This window comes from Dendrobates tinctorius, unplaced genomic scaffold (assembly GCF_039654945.1).
Source record: "Dendrobates tinctorius isolate UK_male_01 unplaced genomic scaffold, ASM3965494v1 ptg000070l, whole genome shotgun sequence".
NCBI classification, from domain to species: Eukaryota; Metazoa; Chordata; class Amphibia; order Anura; family Dendrobatidae; genus Dendrobates; species Dendrobates tinctorius.
Window position 1 is genome coordinate 41,589,785 of NW_027361738.1, and position 12,356 is coordinate 41,602,140.

At 38.7% G+C, this 12,356-nt stretch overlaps 1 protein-coding gene across 1 annotated transcript; it reads right to left on the reverse strand.

The window, feature by feature from the left end:
- Positions 1–864: 864 nt before the first annotated feature.
- MNX1 (motor neuron and pancreas homeobox 1) lies at positions 865–11,648 on the reverse strand. Its single transcript, XM_073582284.1, has 3 exons — positions 11,009–11,648; positions 7,234–7,394; positions 865–1,918 (listed from the first exon to the last, which is right to left on the reverse strand). The coding sequence occupies exons 1-3, from the start codon at positions 11,493–11,495 to the stop codon at positions 1,562–1,564; spliced, it is 1,005 nt and encodes a 334-aa protein (XP_073438385.1). The 5' UTR covers positions 11,496–11,648; the 3' UTR covers positions 865–1,561.
- Between the last annotated feature and the right edge of the window lie 708 nt (positions 11,649–12,356).

Below are 12,356 nucleotides of genomic sequence, written 5' to 3' on the forward strand. Positions count from 1 at the left end.
CTGAGCCACCTAGATAGAATAGAATCAAATGATAGATAGATAAGATAGATAGATAGATAGATAGATAGATAGATAGATAGATAGATAGATAGATAGATAGATAGATAGATAGATAGATAGACAGACAATATAAAGACAAGTCTAGGAAATAATTCTCGTATAAAACAAATTTATTTTACACACCATCATTACGATGGAGAAAGCTAAATAATAATTTAGCATGCATAAGTAGAGGTATCTTTTCTTTTATAAATACAATATACAAAAATACAGTATATAGTCCCAGTATCTCCAGCAGGTTTACCATTCAGAAAGTAAACATATACATAGAATAAACACAAGTGGTCATGACATAGAGAATCCATGTCCCATTATCACCTCTCTCCTCAGTCTATTCATACTTAAAGGGGTTTTCAAACCAACATTTTAATCAATAGACCTTGGAATAACAATAATTTTCACAATTGGATGCATTTAAAACAAATGTTCCTGTGCTGGGATAATCTTATAAATGTGCCCCTGCTGTGTACTGTGTAATGTCTGTGACTGATCATGCAGGAACATTGTCTGATCATAACACAGCTCCTGGGCAGGGGAGGAAGCAAAAGAGTATACAGATAGGAGAGTATGTGATCGCAGCTGATTCTTTCTGTGAGGTAAAACAAGCTTCTAGACAGGCCATGAAATGTTTTTACTTCCAGAAAAGAGCAGCTGTGATCCCATGCTGTACTGTCTGTATCCTCTTTTCCGTCCTCCCCTGCCCAGGAGCTGTGGTATGATCAGACCATGTTCCTGTACGGTCAGACACGTCCATTACACAGTACACAGCAGGGGCACATTTATAAGATAATTCAGCGCAGGAACATTTTTTTAACACATCCAATTGTGGAAATTATTTTTATTCCAAAATCTATTGATTAAAGTGTACTTTATTTGAGGGACAACTCCTGTAAGCTCTCCATACACTTAAGATAACTGTTGAGCAAACGATGGATTGTCTGATTGTTCGGCCGGCAGATATCTTGGCCGTCTTTCCCATACACAGGAGACTTTTCTTTATGAGAGAGCTGCTGTCAGACATCTTTGGCAGCGGCTTATTCCTAGAGAAAAAAAGGATCAGTAGCCCGAAATTGGACATGGCGGATCCGTATCTCCACCGACAATTATCTGACTAGGGCCCCCCATGCACATTAGACTGTCAGCTGAATCCATCAATATGGGTGGGTCTAGCCGACATTAGTCTAATGTGTATGGGGGGCCTGTAAAATCCCTACCAAGAATGGAAATGGAACAATATTGTCCCTCACATTCACCGAAGAGCACACTGAGCATCATCGGTAAGGTAAGACAATGGATGAACTTGACCAGAGGGAGAGGAGCAAGTCTCATTATGGATAAAATTACATTTTCTTATCAATATATCTCCTTGTCTTTGATAATCCTAGTAACTCTGATGAAGGAGAGGATGGCTCCCATTTATAACACTGTGGCCATATAAGCCTTCTGGGTCCCTGATAACACTTAAAGGTGTTCTCCAGAAATTTTGCATAGGAATACAGTCTCAGTGCAGCTGACTGTTCTGCTGATGACTATTCTCCTCCTCTTCAGATGTACAGTCGGATGAATGATGGTAGAAGTGCTTGTCATCTCTATGATCCTCATCCTCCTCATCTTCCCGGTCCTCCTCCTCTTCTTCACTGTCTGTATAGTCTCTGGGTAGGCGACTGCCTGCTTTGAGTGGCTCCCCTCTTGGATGTAGGTGGTAGTTGGAGGACTTGTCTTCCTGATTGTCCTCTGAACATTTCTCCTCACAGCTTCCCTTGCTTCCTCTCTGTTTTTCTGCATCTTGGACGGCCTGTTCCTTGGCCTTCTTGCTTCTCTTCCATTTCATACGCCTGTTCTGGAACCAGATCTTTACCTGTTGGAAAAATAAGAAATGTTTAGTCATCAGGAAAAATGGAGCCTTAGAGAAGCATGGAACATAAAGTGCAGATCATAAAATAATTGCACTTTGCTGGAAATACCGTATAATTCACAAATGTCTGCATTTTTTTTACTTTAAAATGGTTTATCAGGCCAACCACAGCTTGACAAACTTAACATAAAAAAATAGAAGAATGGGAATAAACATTAAACGGTGATTCTACAACCAGTGGTAGAAAGAGTAGTAAGTGAAATCGGCATTCAAGAAACATTACATTTTCTTGACATCGGGATGGAAAAAAAAATCTTGTTTTTGGAACTTGCTTTGGTGCTGCTTTCATCTTCTAATTTTCTATAATGTTCTATCTGTGTCGTTTATAGAACAGGTACCCATTTTAGTCTTAGGGGCTATGCACATGTCTGTGTTTTTTAGCGAACCACGTGTCTGTGCAAAACTCATGAAGACATGTCCAATTTTTACCGGAATCATGGAAGAAGAATACCAAAATAGAAAAAGTGTTGAAGTATCCCAGAAGACTTTCAGGGTGGACAGTCTGTGGTCTGGTGTGGTGCACGGAGCACGTACTGGTCTGGCTTCCAGGTCAATAGCTCAATGGTCCAAAAGGAGATATTCTCCAGCACCAAAGGAAATTAGTTAGACGTTAGCCTTTAACCATATATGATTAAAAAAATATATAGATTTATTTTTTTATTATTATTGCTATTATTATTATATGTGCACATTCTCCCAATGTTTTTAATCCTATATGATTAAATGCTAAGATTTTACTACTTCCCTTTGGTGCTGGAGAACATCCACTTTTGGACCATTGAGTGGATGGATGAAAAGTACCAATATAAGTATATGGGTCCGTGAAAATAACAGACAGTATATGGACGGCATGTGTCTTTACTCCGTGATTAACATTGCAAAGGATAGGAGAAGCTTGGAAATGTCTTTATATCCATACATGAAAAGAATGGATGAAATGTTGACCATACTCGGATCCAAGACACTAATGACACTTTGACCATTTTGATTTGCATACGTGAAAAATACTCTCGTCTGAACTGGACCTTTGGTGGAATTTTCTGGCACAAGGACTACCGAAAAGTAACTAGCCACTGTCACACCTTCTTCCAGCAAGCCTTAGTTGCAAGTCTAGCAAACAAAACCAATAAATCTCCTCCAAAATGCATGACTACATTCTTGACCTCAGGCATATTATTTTCACACCACGACCATTTGTAGGCAGAACCTGAAATGTTCTTTTCCAATGTTGATCATATTTTAGGTCAAAACAATTCAAGGTTGAATACAGGAGAGTAACATTATCGGGTGTGAGGCCGGGAAAGCATTTGGCAATGGCCGCCGTGACTACAGTGACTCAACCTTCAGAGCTTTGGTTTGTGTCCTTCTGTACTGAATGGTGTGTCCTACCCTACACCATTACATACATGATATTTTAGTTTGGGGTAATAAACTATGAGGATATTTCCCCTGGGATGATACCTGTGATATTAAAATGAATAAATCCTACAATAAGGCAGATATTTGGAAGCCAATATCCCAGGAAATATTATAACAAGCAATATACTGAAGCCATTGTAACCAAAACTGAGATGTTTCCTAGAAAATAAAAGATTGTGAATATTAAACATTGGAGGAGAAAAAATAGAATTTAGTAATACGTCTAGCTATTAGAAATAGAGAAAAACTGTATAAGAAATAGTGTCAGCTCTTCTATTATAATGTTATATAGCATAATAATATTTTTATGAAGAGATAAGGGGGCCCACTTACCCCCAAAGCAGATGGAATTGTGCATTATTAAGAGCTATTGGACTGCAAAGGGCCCATATATTGTTCGTGCACAGGATCCATCTCCTGCCTGTGTCTGGAGTAGGACAAGCTATCTGGGTGACCAAAGCAGTAGTTTATTTTTATGGCCAATTCATAAAAAGCCATAAATATCTGATACATGTGTGTTCCTGACCCCTGCCTCTCCTTTCACCTCCTGTGCATCACCCTCCATTCACTTCTATGGGAGTTTCAAAAATGAAATAGATATCCACATATGCGGCTACGTCATCGTTCACAGTGTTCTTGAATTGCTAGCTCAGAAGGCGAGACCCGCATCTAACAAACACTTATGCCATACATGGCATTTTGTAGCATTTGCCTTTAGATGGAACAAAAGTTCAGGCAACTGTCCAGTTTCTAAATACCCTGGTCAAAGCAAAACTGTTTTTTTTGCCCTTTGGCACCCAGCTATTAAGACCCCTGCCTTTCCACCCCCTCTTAGCTACACCGATGTATAAATAATAGTCACATATTACAGAGGTAACATAGCTGTTAATGCTTTTCTTTACAGGCAGAGGTCAAGAGTTGGAAGCATTTCAGTAAAGTATCGTTGCTAATATAACTAAACACATGTTTTTTTTTCTATGGGCCACACATTTTTATTTATGGTCATTTCCCCCCTTACAGCACACAATGATCTGCGTGCATATGTCCTTATCAAATATATTCTAGAAGTTTCAGTGTTACATTTTGGCTGCTTTACCAAAAAAAAAAAACTCCCTCACTGCATCCACAATGCAATTTCACAAACTATCTACAAACCCTGAATTTGCATGGTGCATTTTTTTCCGGAACATTGACAAGTGTTTATTTTTTACAGTGCAGTAATCATATAATCATAATCATATTACAGATTTACTGTTACCCCCTCACCGTGGCAATAATCATTAAGTATGTCCTGTCAAACAACAGTGTTCTTTTTGTGTAAAGAATGTTACTATTGCTGGTAAACAAACACATCGTATTGGTTTGTTGCTACATGTAAAAGGCTTTTATCCTGACTAGTAATTACTGATTTGGTCTCTAAGCTGATCGATTTCATTTATCCTTGAATTCACCCATCATCCATTCACTTCACCATAAGGTTCTGGACTAGAGGATGAAACACCAGGTTCAGCTGCTTTCTCCTATATTCTGTATATATAATCTAGATCTCCTAATCTGCCCTGGCAGCTTCTGTCCTCACCAAAGGTGCTGATACAACCCATATAATAGTCATATATTGCATAGATCTCCCCCTAATATAAACTGGAAGCTCAGATTAGATAATGAGACAATACTACAGGAGAGTCAGTCACACGCTGACATTGGCGCAGGACTGTAACAATGTCACAATTATAATTATTTATTAAAAACCCAAGCTATAGGGGGCACTGTTCTCATAACCTTCTCTATGTGACATTATAGGACCATTATTTGCACATATGTGTGGATGATCTATGGATAATGCTATATTGATAATTGATATTCTTTTACTGTTGTCAAGATTATTTTAATTACTACATATAGTTATCTATCTATCTATCTATCTATCTATTTATCTATCTATCTATCCATCTATCCCATATCTATCTATCTATCATCTATCTCATATCTATCTATCTATCATCTATCTCATATCTATCTATCTATCTATCTATCTATCTATCTATCTATCTATTCATTCCAAAAAAAAGGCAGCACTCCATAGTAACTTTTTTTCAAAGTGGTAGGTGAGTTTTATTCAGCCCACATATCAAGGTAACGTTTCGGCTCAACAGAGCCTTTCTCAAGCAAGGCTCAGTTGAGCCGAAACGTTACCTTGATATGTGGGCTGAATAAAACTCACCTACCACTTTGAAAAAAAGTTACTATGGAGTGCTGCCTTTTTTTTGGAATGAATATTGAAATTGTGGCTGAAAATAGGACTTTCTGCCAGGGGCCGTGCACCCGAAGCTAAGTACTGTGCTGTTTCCTTTTTTTCTATATCTATCTATCCATCCATCTATCTATCCCATATCTACAGTATCTATCTATCTATCTATCTATCTATCTATCTATCTATATATTTTACCTCCATCTATCTTAAACATTGTAACCGACATCATAATTATCACGCCCTCATATTTAATATACAACAATAATTATAATAGGACTGCTATTCATCTAAGTAGCAAATATACCATGTCCTGGGCAGGTTATATTTTAATCCTCCATATTGCAGCTATTAGTCCAAGCAATCAAATACTAAATATGCAAAGAGCAATTACTGTACGTTCACCACAAGAGCTCACACTCTGCAGCACAAGGGCCATGAGATCATAGAAGCCGGTCCCATCGTGCAGCAATTACACCACAGTTCAATGCAATGTAGTCAGAAGGAGGAGCGGATATTCAGCTAATAATAAATCATGAACAGTAATACTAATAATAATAAATGTTAACTGACAATATTAATAATAAACTGTAATAATAATGTGTCAGTTATAATGTATCAAATTACTTTTATCAAATACCTTTAAGGGTTTGGCAAAACTCTGGTACTACTAATCATGAGTGGTGTGTGCCAAGAGAGATAACAGAGGTCCAAGTATTACATGCAAAACCACAGAACAACTTTGTAGCAATCAGTGACATCCATGGCAATAAGGAAACATTATTTACTGTAACTGGACTGTGATAGATAGATAGATAGATAGATAGATAGATAGATAGATAGATAGATAGATAGATAGATAGATAGATAAGGAATAGATACATAGATATTGAATAAATAGATAGATAGATAGATAGATAACAAATGAAAGATAGATGACAAATAATGGATAGATAGATAGATACATAGATATTGAATAGATAGATAGATAGGAGATGGATGGATAGATAGATAGATAGATAGATATGAGAGAGATAGATAGATAGATATGGGATAGATACATAGATATTGAATAGATAGATAGATAAGGAATAGATACATAGATATTGAATAGATAGATAACAAATGAAAGATAGATGACAAATAATGGATAGATAGATAGATACATAGATATTGAATAGATAGATAGGAGATGGATGGATGGATAGATAGATATAGATAGATAGATATGAGAGAGAGAGATAGATAGATAATAGGAGATGGATAGATATATATGGGATAGATAGATAGATAGATAGATATGGGATAGATAGATAGATAGATAGATAGATAGATAGATAGATAGATAGATAGATAGATATGGGATAGATAGATAGATAGAGAGATAGATAGATAGATGCAATTTATGAATAATAGGTTAATAGATGATCTCTCAATAAACTCAGTTTATGCAAAGTGCAGCGAGGCAGCATTATTCTAGCACATAGGAGCTGAATGTCCCCAGCTTGTCCTATGTATACAGCTAGAGCTCAGGATATATGACGAGAAGCAGAAGGGGCACAAGTGACACTGGGGGCACAGGCAGCTGTACCTGGGTCTCTGTGAGCATCAGGGATGTGGCCACCTCGAACCGTTTGGGTCTGGAGAGATATTTGTTCAGCTTGAACTGATGCTCCAGCTCCAGCAGCTGCTGACTGGTGAACGCTGTCCGGGGTCTCCGGCATTTCCCCAGCAGACTGGACTGAGCCTGGGCTGCAAACAGGGAAGAAAGCAGAATATACCTCTGTATCAGCACAGGAACTGCCAATAGCAATATCCACAAGAGGAACCCTAATATGTGTATTTATTACATCAACGCAATCAGATTCCAGATCATACTACTAGCAATTATTATGTCATACAGAGATGAAAGCGAAATAAAAGCCCCTGTATCCATCAACCCCACAGAATAATAGAACCATCAGAATAATTACCTGGAGCAAATCGAGTAATCAGTGCTCATGTGTCTAGTCTCCTCGACATTCTGCCCCTATGCTCTCCTCTCATTCCCTCTCTTTATATATTACATTATTATATTTCCTTCCATATATCTTCTGTATTCTCACTCGTGGGCTCCTGGGTCTCTTCTTTATCTTTTTCTAGCATTACTATTATGATTCCCATTCTCGCTGCTTTCTCTCCTTCTGGCTCTTATATTATATGTTGTTCTTATTCTAATGGTCAAAATTATGTATCCTATCTGAATGTCTGTCTACATGTCTTTTTTGTATTGTACCTCCCTAAAGAAACCCTGTGCAATCTGTTTATAAACATGTGCATTATTAATTATTATTATTATTTAATATTAGCAATTAATATATATATATTCATTATAATACTTTCCAGAACACTTTATTTTTCTCTTATTTATCTTTCTATAGTATAGTGTCTCTTTCTTTTTCATGTTCTCTCTCTACTTTATATGGGGGTTTTCATCACTTGTATTAACATTTTATTGTTATTATTATTATTATTATTATTATTGTTATAATCGTATAATCTGTATTCTCGGTCCATCACTATTTTTTTTTAGCTGAAGTCTTAGTGTTGATTATTCCCACTTTCTCTAGTTTCCTCTCTATTTTTATTTTCTATCTTTTCTCATTTGTTTCTTCCCTCCTTCCACTCTTTAGATCACACTGTCTGTTTCTCCCTCCACTCTGGCTCTTTGTATGTATATATATATATATATATATATATATATATATATATATATATATTCTCCCCTTGTCTCTTTCTCTGTGAATTCTCGCCTCTCTCACTTTGGCATTCCCTTTGTCTCTCCCAATAATTTGTGCCCCTTCTCAGACCACAGCTCTTCGCGGCAATGTCGCCTCCATTGTATAATCTATGAGATCTATTAGAATCCTGTGGCATGTCCGCAGCCATAAGACACCTGGTGTCACCTTAATAGGAAATAATATTCCCATAGAGCTGCGCTTTAATTTAAGGAGTAGAGATCACAAAGGAATCTATATCACAGGAAGATGATGATGATGATGGCTGGAATCTGTCTCAGGGCCATTACAGAACATGAAAGGGAAGGATGAAATGGAGCAGTGATTTGTTATCAGCCCGATAAGTGGCATTGCGCCTTGTTCCAGGGTGTAATTCCTGCTATCTGATAGATCAGCGCTTCTTTTCCTTGGGAGCCTTGGAGCGTCAGCCACACTATGGCGGCCTGCAGCGATCTGTTTACCCACCAGTGCAAATAACCAAGGCATCCCCAATGACATCACAAGAGATCCACAGGACTCACCACATGGAGGAAGGGTGGGAATCGTGGCAACACAGTCTTATGCCAAAATCACAGAAAGAGAGAAAGAAAGAAAGAAAGAAAGAAAGAAAGAAAGAAAGAAAGAAAGAAAGGAAAAAAGAAAGAAAGAAAGAAAGAAAGGAAAAAAGAGAGAAAGAAAGAAAGAAAGAAAGGAAAAAATAGAGAAAGAAAGAAAGAAAGAAAGGAAAAAATAGAGAAAGAAAGAAGGGAAAAAAGAGAGAAAGAAAGAAAAAAAGAGCGAAAGAGAGAAAGAAAGAAAGAAAGAAAGAAGGGAAAAAAGAGAGAGAAAGAAAGAAAGAACAAAAAAGAAAGAAAGAAGGGAAAAAAGAGAGAAAGAAAGAAAGAAAGAAAGAAAGAAGGGGAAAAAAGAGAGAAAGAAAGAAAGAAGGGAAAAAGAGAGAGAAAGAGAGAGAGAAAGAAAGTAAGAAAGAAAGAAGGGAAAAAAGAGAAAGAAAGAAGGGAAAAAAGAGAGAAAGAGAGAGAGAGAAAGCAAGAAAGAAAGAAAGAAGGGAAAAAAAGAGAGAAAGAAAGAAAGAAGGGAAAAAAGAGAGAAAGAAAGCAAGAAAGAAAGAAGGAAAAAAGAGAAAGAAAGCAAGAAAGAAAGAAGGAAGGGAAAAAAGAGAGAAAGAGAGAGAAAGAAAGCAAGAAAGAAAGAAGGAAAAAAGAGAGAAAGAAAGAAAGAAAGAAAGAAGGGAAAAAAGAGAGAAAGAAAGAAAGCGAGAAAGAAAGAAAGAAAGAAAGAAAGAAAGAAAGAAAGAGAAAGAAAAAGTGAGAAAAAAGAAAGAGAGAAAAAAGAGAGAAAGAAAGAAAGGTTGAGGTCAATGATCACTCTACGTCTTATGAACTTGTAACAAATGTGACATTCTGTGTATGACACTTATTATCTTGGTTGCTATTATCATATCTATCTATTTATACAATACATACAACTACAGAAGAAAACACAGTTTAGAATGGCAATGATCTCCGAGGAGGATGATTAATGTATTACTTGCTTCCTTAGTTAGTGTAATAAGGCCGCAGCCCCCATGTGTGCCAATATATATTCGGATTAGAAAGAACAGAACTAACAAGTGATGGGGGGAATCACCTACAATAGAGGCATAAGCCAGATTTATTATGCATGCAAACGAAAAAAAAATATTTCTATGTCTATTTATCTGTGAATCTATCACCAATATATCTATTTTATCTGTGAATATGTGCCTGTTATCTCTCTATCTATCATCGGTGCCTTCGCCTGTATAATAGAAGTATATGACACTGCAGTCATGGTGGTAATAACTGGAGGTGCTCCGGAGCCTTTATCCATTGGTGACAGAAGAGGCCGTGCGGAAATATTATTCTCCCACGGAGGAATCTCGTCCCCGGAGACGGCAGGTACCGGGCACAGAACCGCGGCCACAGACAGGCGGCACATGTGCCCAGGATTCGCGTTGTTTCAGCTTCTCGCGGTTTAGTTTTCCTTGTATACACACATAGATCTCTAAATCAATCTGTACATTTATATACACGATATATATGAATTGAATTTACTATATATACATGCGTAATTTTATATATAGGGGTGTGGATAACATTTATATATATACATTGTCCGTCTCAGGATATGAAACATATAACAGGACAGAAAATACCAAATAACAAAAACAATTAATTGATAAAGAAAACAACAAACCTGATTAGTAAGTAGCAATACAAATAATACAAAGTAAATATCAGTATATAAGGATCTTTTCCTACATAGGTATATATCGATGTACATTCTGTTAGATGGCAATGGTCACTATCTAGCGCTCTATCTATTATATGTATCTGTCCTATCTCTCTAAATTTCTATATCCATCTTTCATTATTTATCTATTATTATTTCATATCTATCTATCTATCTATCTATCTATCTATCTATCTATCTATCTATCATGAATCCCTCCTGCCCCCTGGGCTTTGCCTGGAGCCCGGTGTGTGGTAACCCCTTCTGTGCCATCCATGCCATAGCAGACCCCATCACTGGCCTTGGCAGGCTTTATAGTACCTGGTAAGTACTCACAGTTGAAGTCTGCCATCTTGGGCAGCATCATGCCAGCAGTGGAGGCTCTTAGCCACTGGTCCAGCTGAAAAGTGCCGGCGCTGATCTTGATGGGGTCCATGGTGTGGTGGGCATGGTGGGCGCCCTGCAGGTGGCTGGAGTAGGGGTAGGGCAGTGCCGGGTGCTGTCCCACCGCCAGAGCCGCCGCGGCAGAGTAGCCGTACACCTGGTGCCCGTACAGCGCCTGGGGCGGGAGGCCCCCCGCGGGGTGGATGCCCATCATGGTGCCCGGGTGCTGGTGGCTGCTCAGGAAGCCAGGCTTGGGCAGTAGTCCGCACGTCCGGGGGGGTGACGGGCTCTCCGTCCTCAGGTCCGGGTGCTCAGACGGAGGACTGCTGGACAGGGAGGAGGTGGACAGGGACGTGACCAGGGACAGCGGGGATGTCTGCGGCTTAGGTGGGTCTAAGGCCAGCAGCGCGTCTATCCGGAAGTTCTTGGACTTCTCCATGGATCCTCCGGGACCGGACCGCAGAGAAGAGCAAATTCCTGGAGCTCAAGCAACAGACAAGTCCCGGGCGGCAGAGGAGGAGCAGAGGCGGCAGCAGGTGCAGAGCAGCCGGGCAGGTGAGCAGAGGCGGCGGAGCGGCGGCAGCGCGTCCACCAGTCCCGGGACACTGTCACTTCAAGGCCCAGCTGTGCTGTCTATTGGCCACCTCGGCTCCAGCCTGTGATTGGTGAAAGATTCTGGTGGGCGGGGCCAGAGCCCGCTCCTGTCAATGAATGAGGCTCCACAGTAACTCCGCCCACCTCTCCTCCGCCAATCACAGACGAGTGTGCAGAACATCACCACAAGGTACAGACATCTGTACACACGTGCCCTATATATATATATATATATTATATATATACACAATAGTTATATATAGTCATATATACATCACCACAAGGTGCAGACATCTGTATACACATGTGCACTATATATATATATATACACAATAGTTATATATAGTCATATATACATCACCACACGGTGCAGACAGCTATATACACATGTGCACTATATATATATACTGGTTATATATAGTCATATATACATCACCACACGGTGCAGACAGCTATATACACATGTGCACTATATATATATACTGGTTATATATAGTCATATATACATCACCACACGGTGCAGACAGCTATATACACATGTGCACTATATATATATACTGGTTATATATAGTCATATATACATCACCACACGGTGCAGACAGCTATATACACATGTGCACTATATATACTGCTCAAAAAATAAAGGGAACACAAACAGCCTGTTGCAAATGGAATAGTGTTCCCTTTATTTTTTCGAGCAGTATAT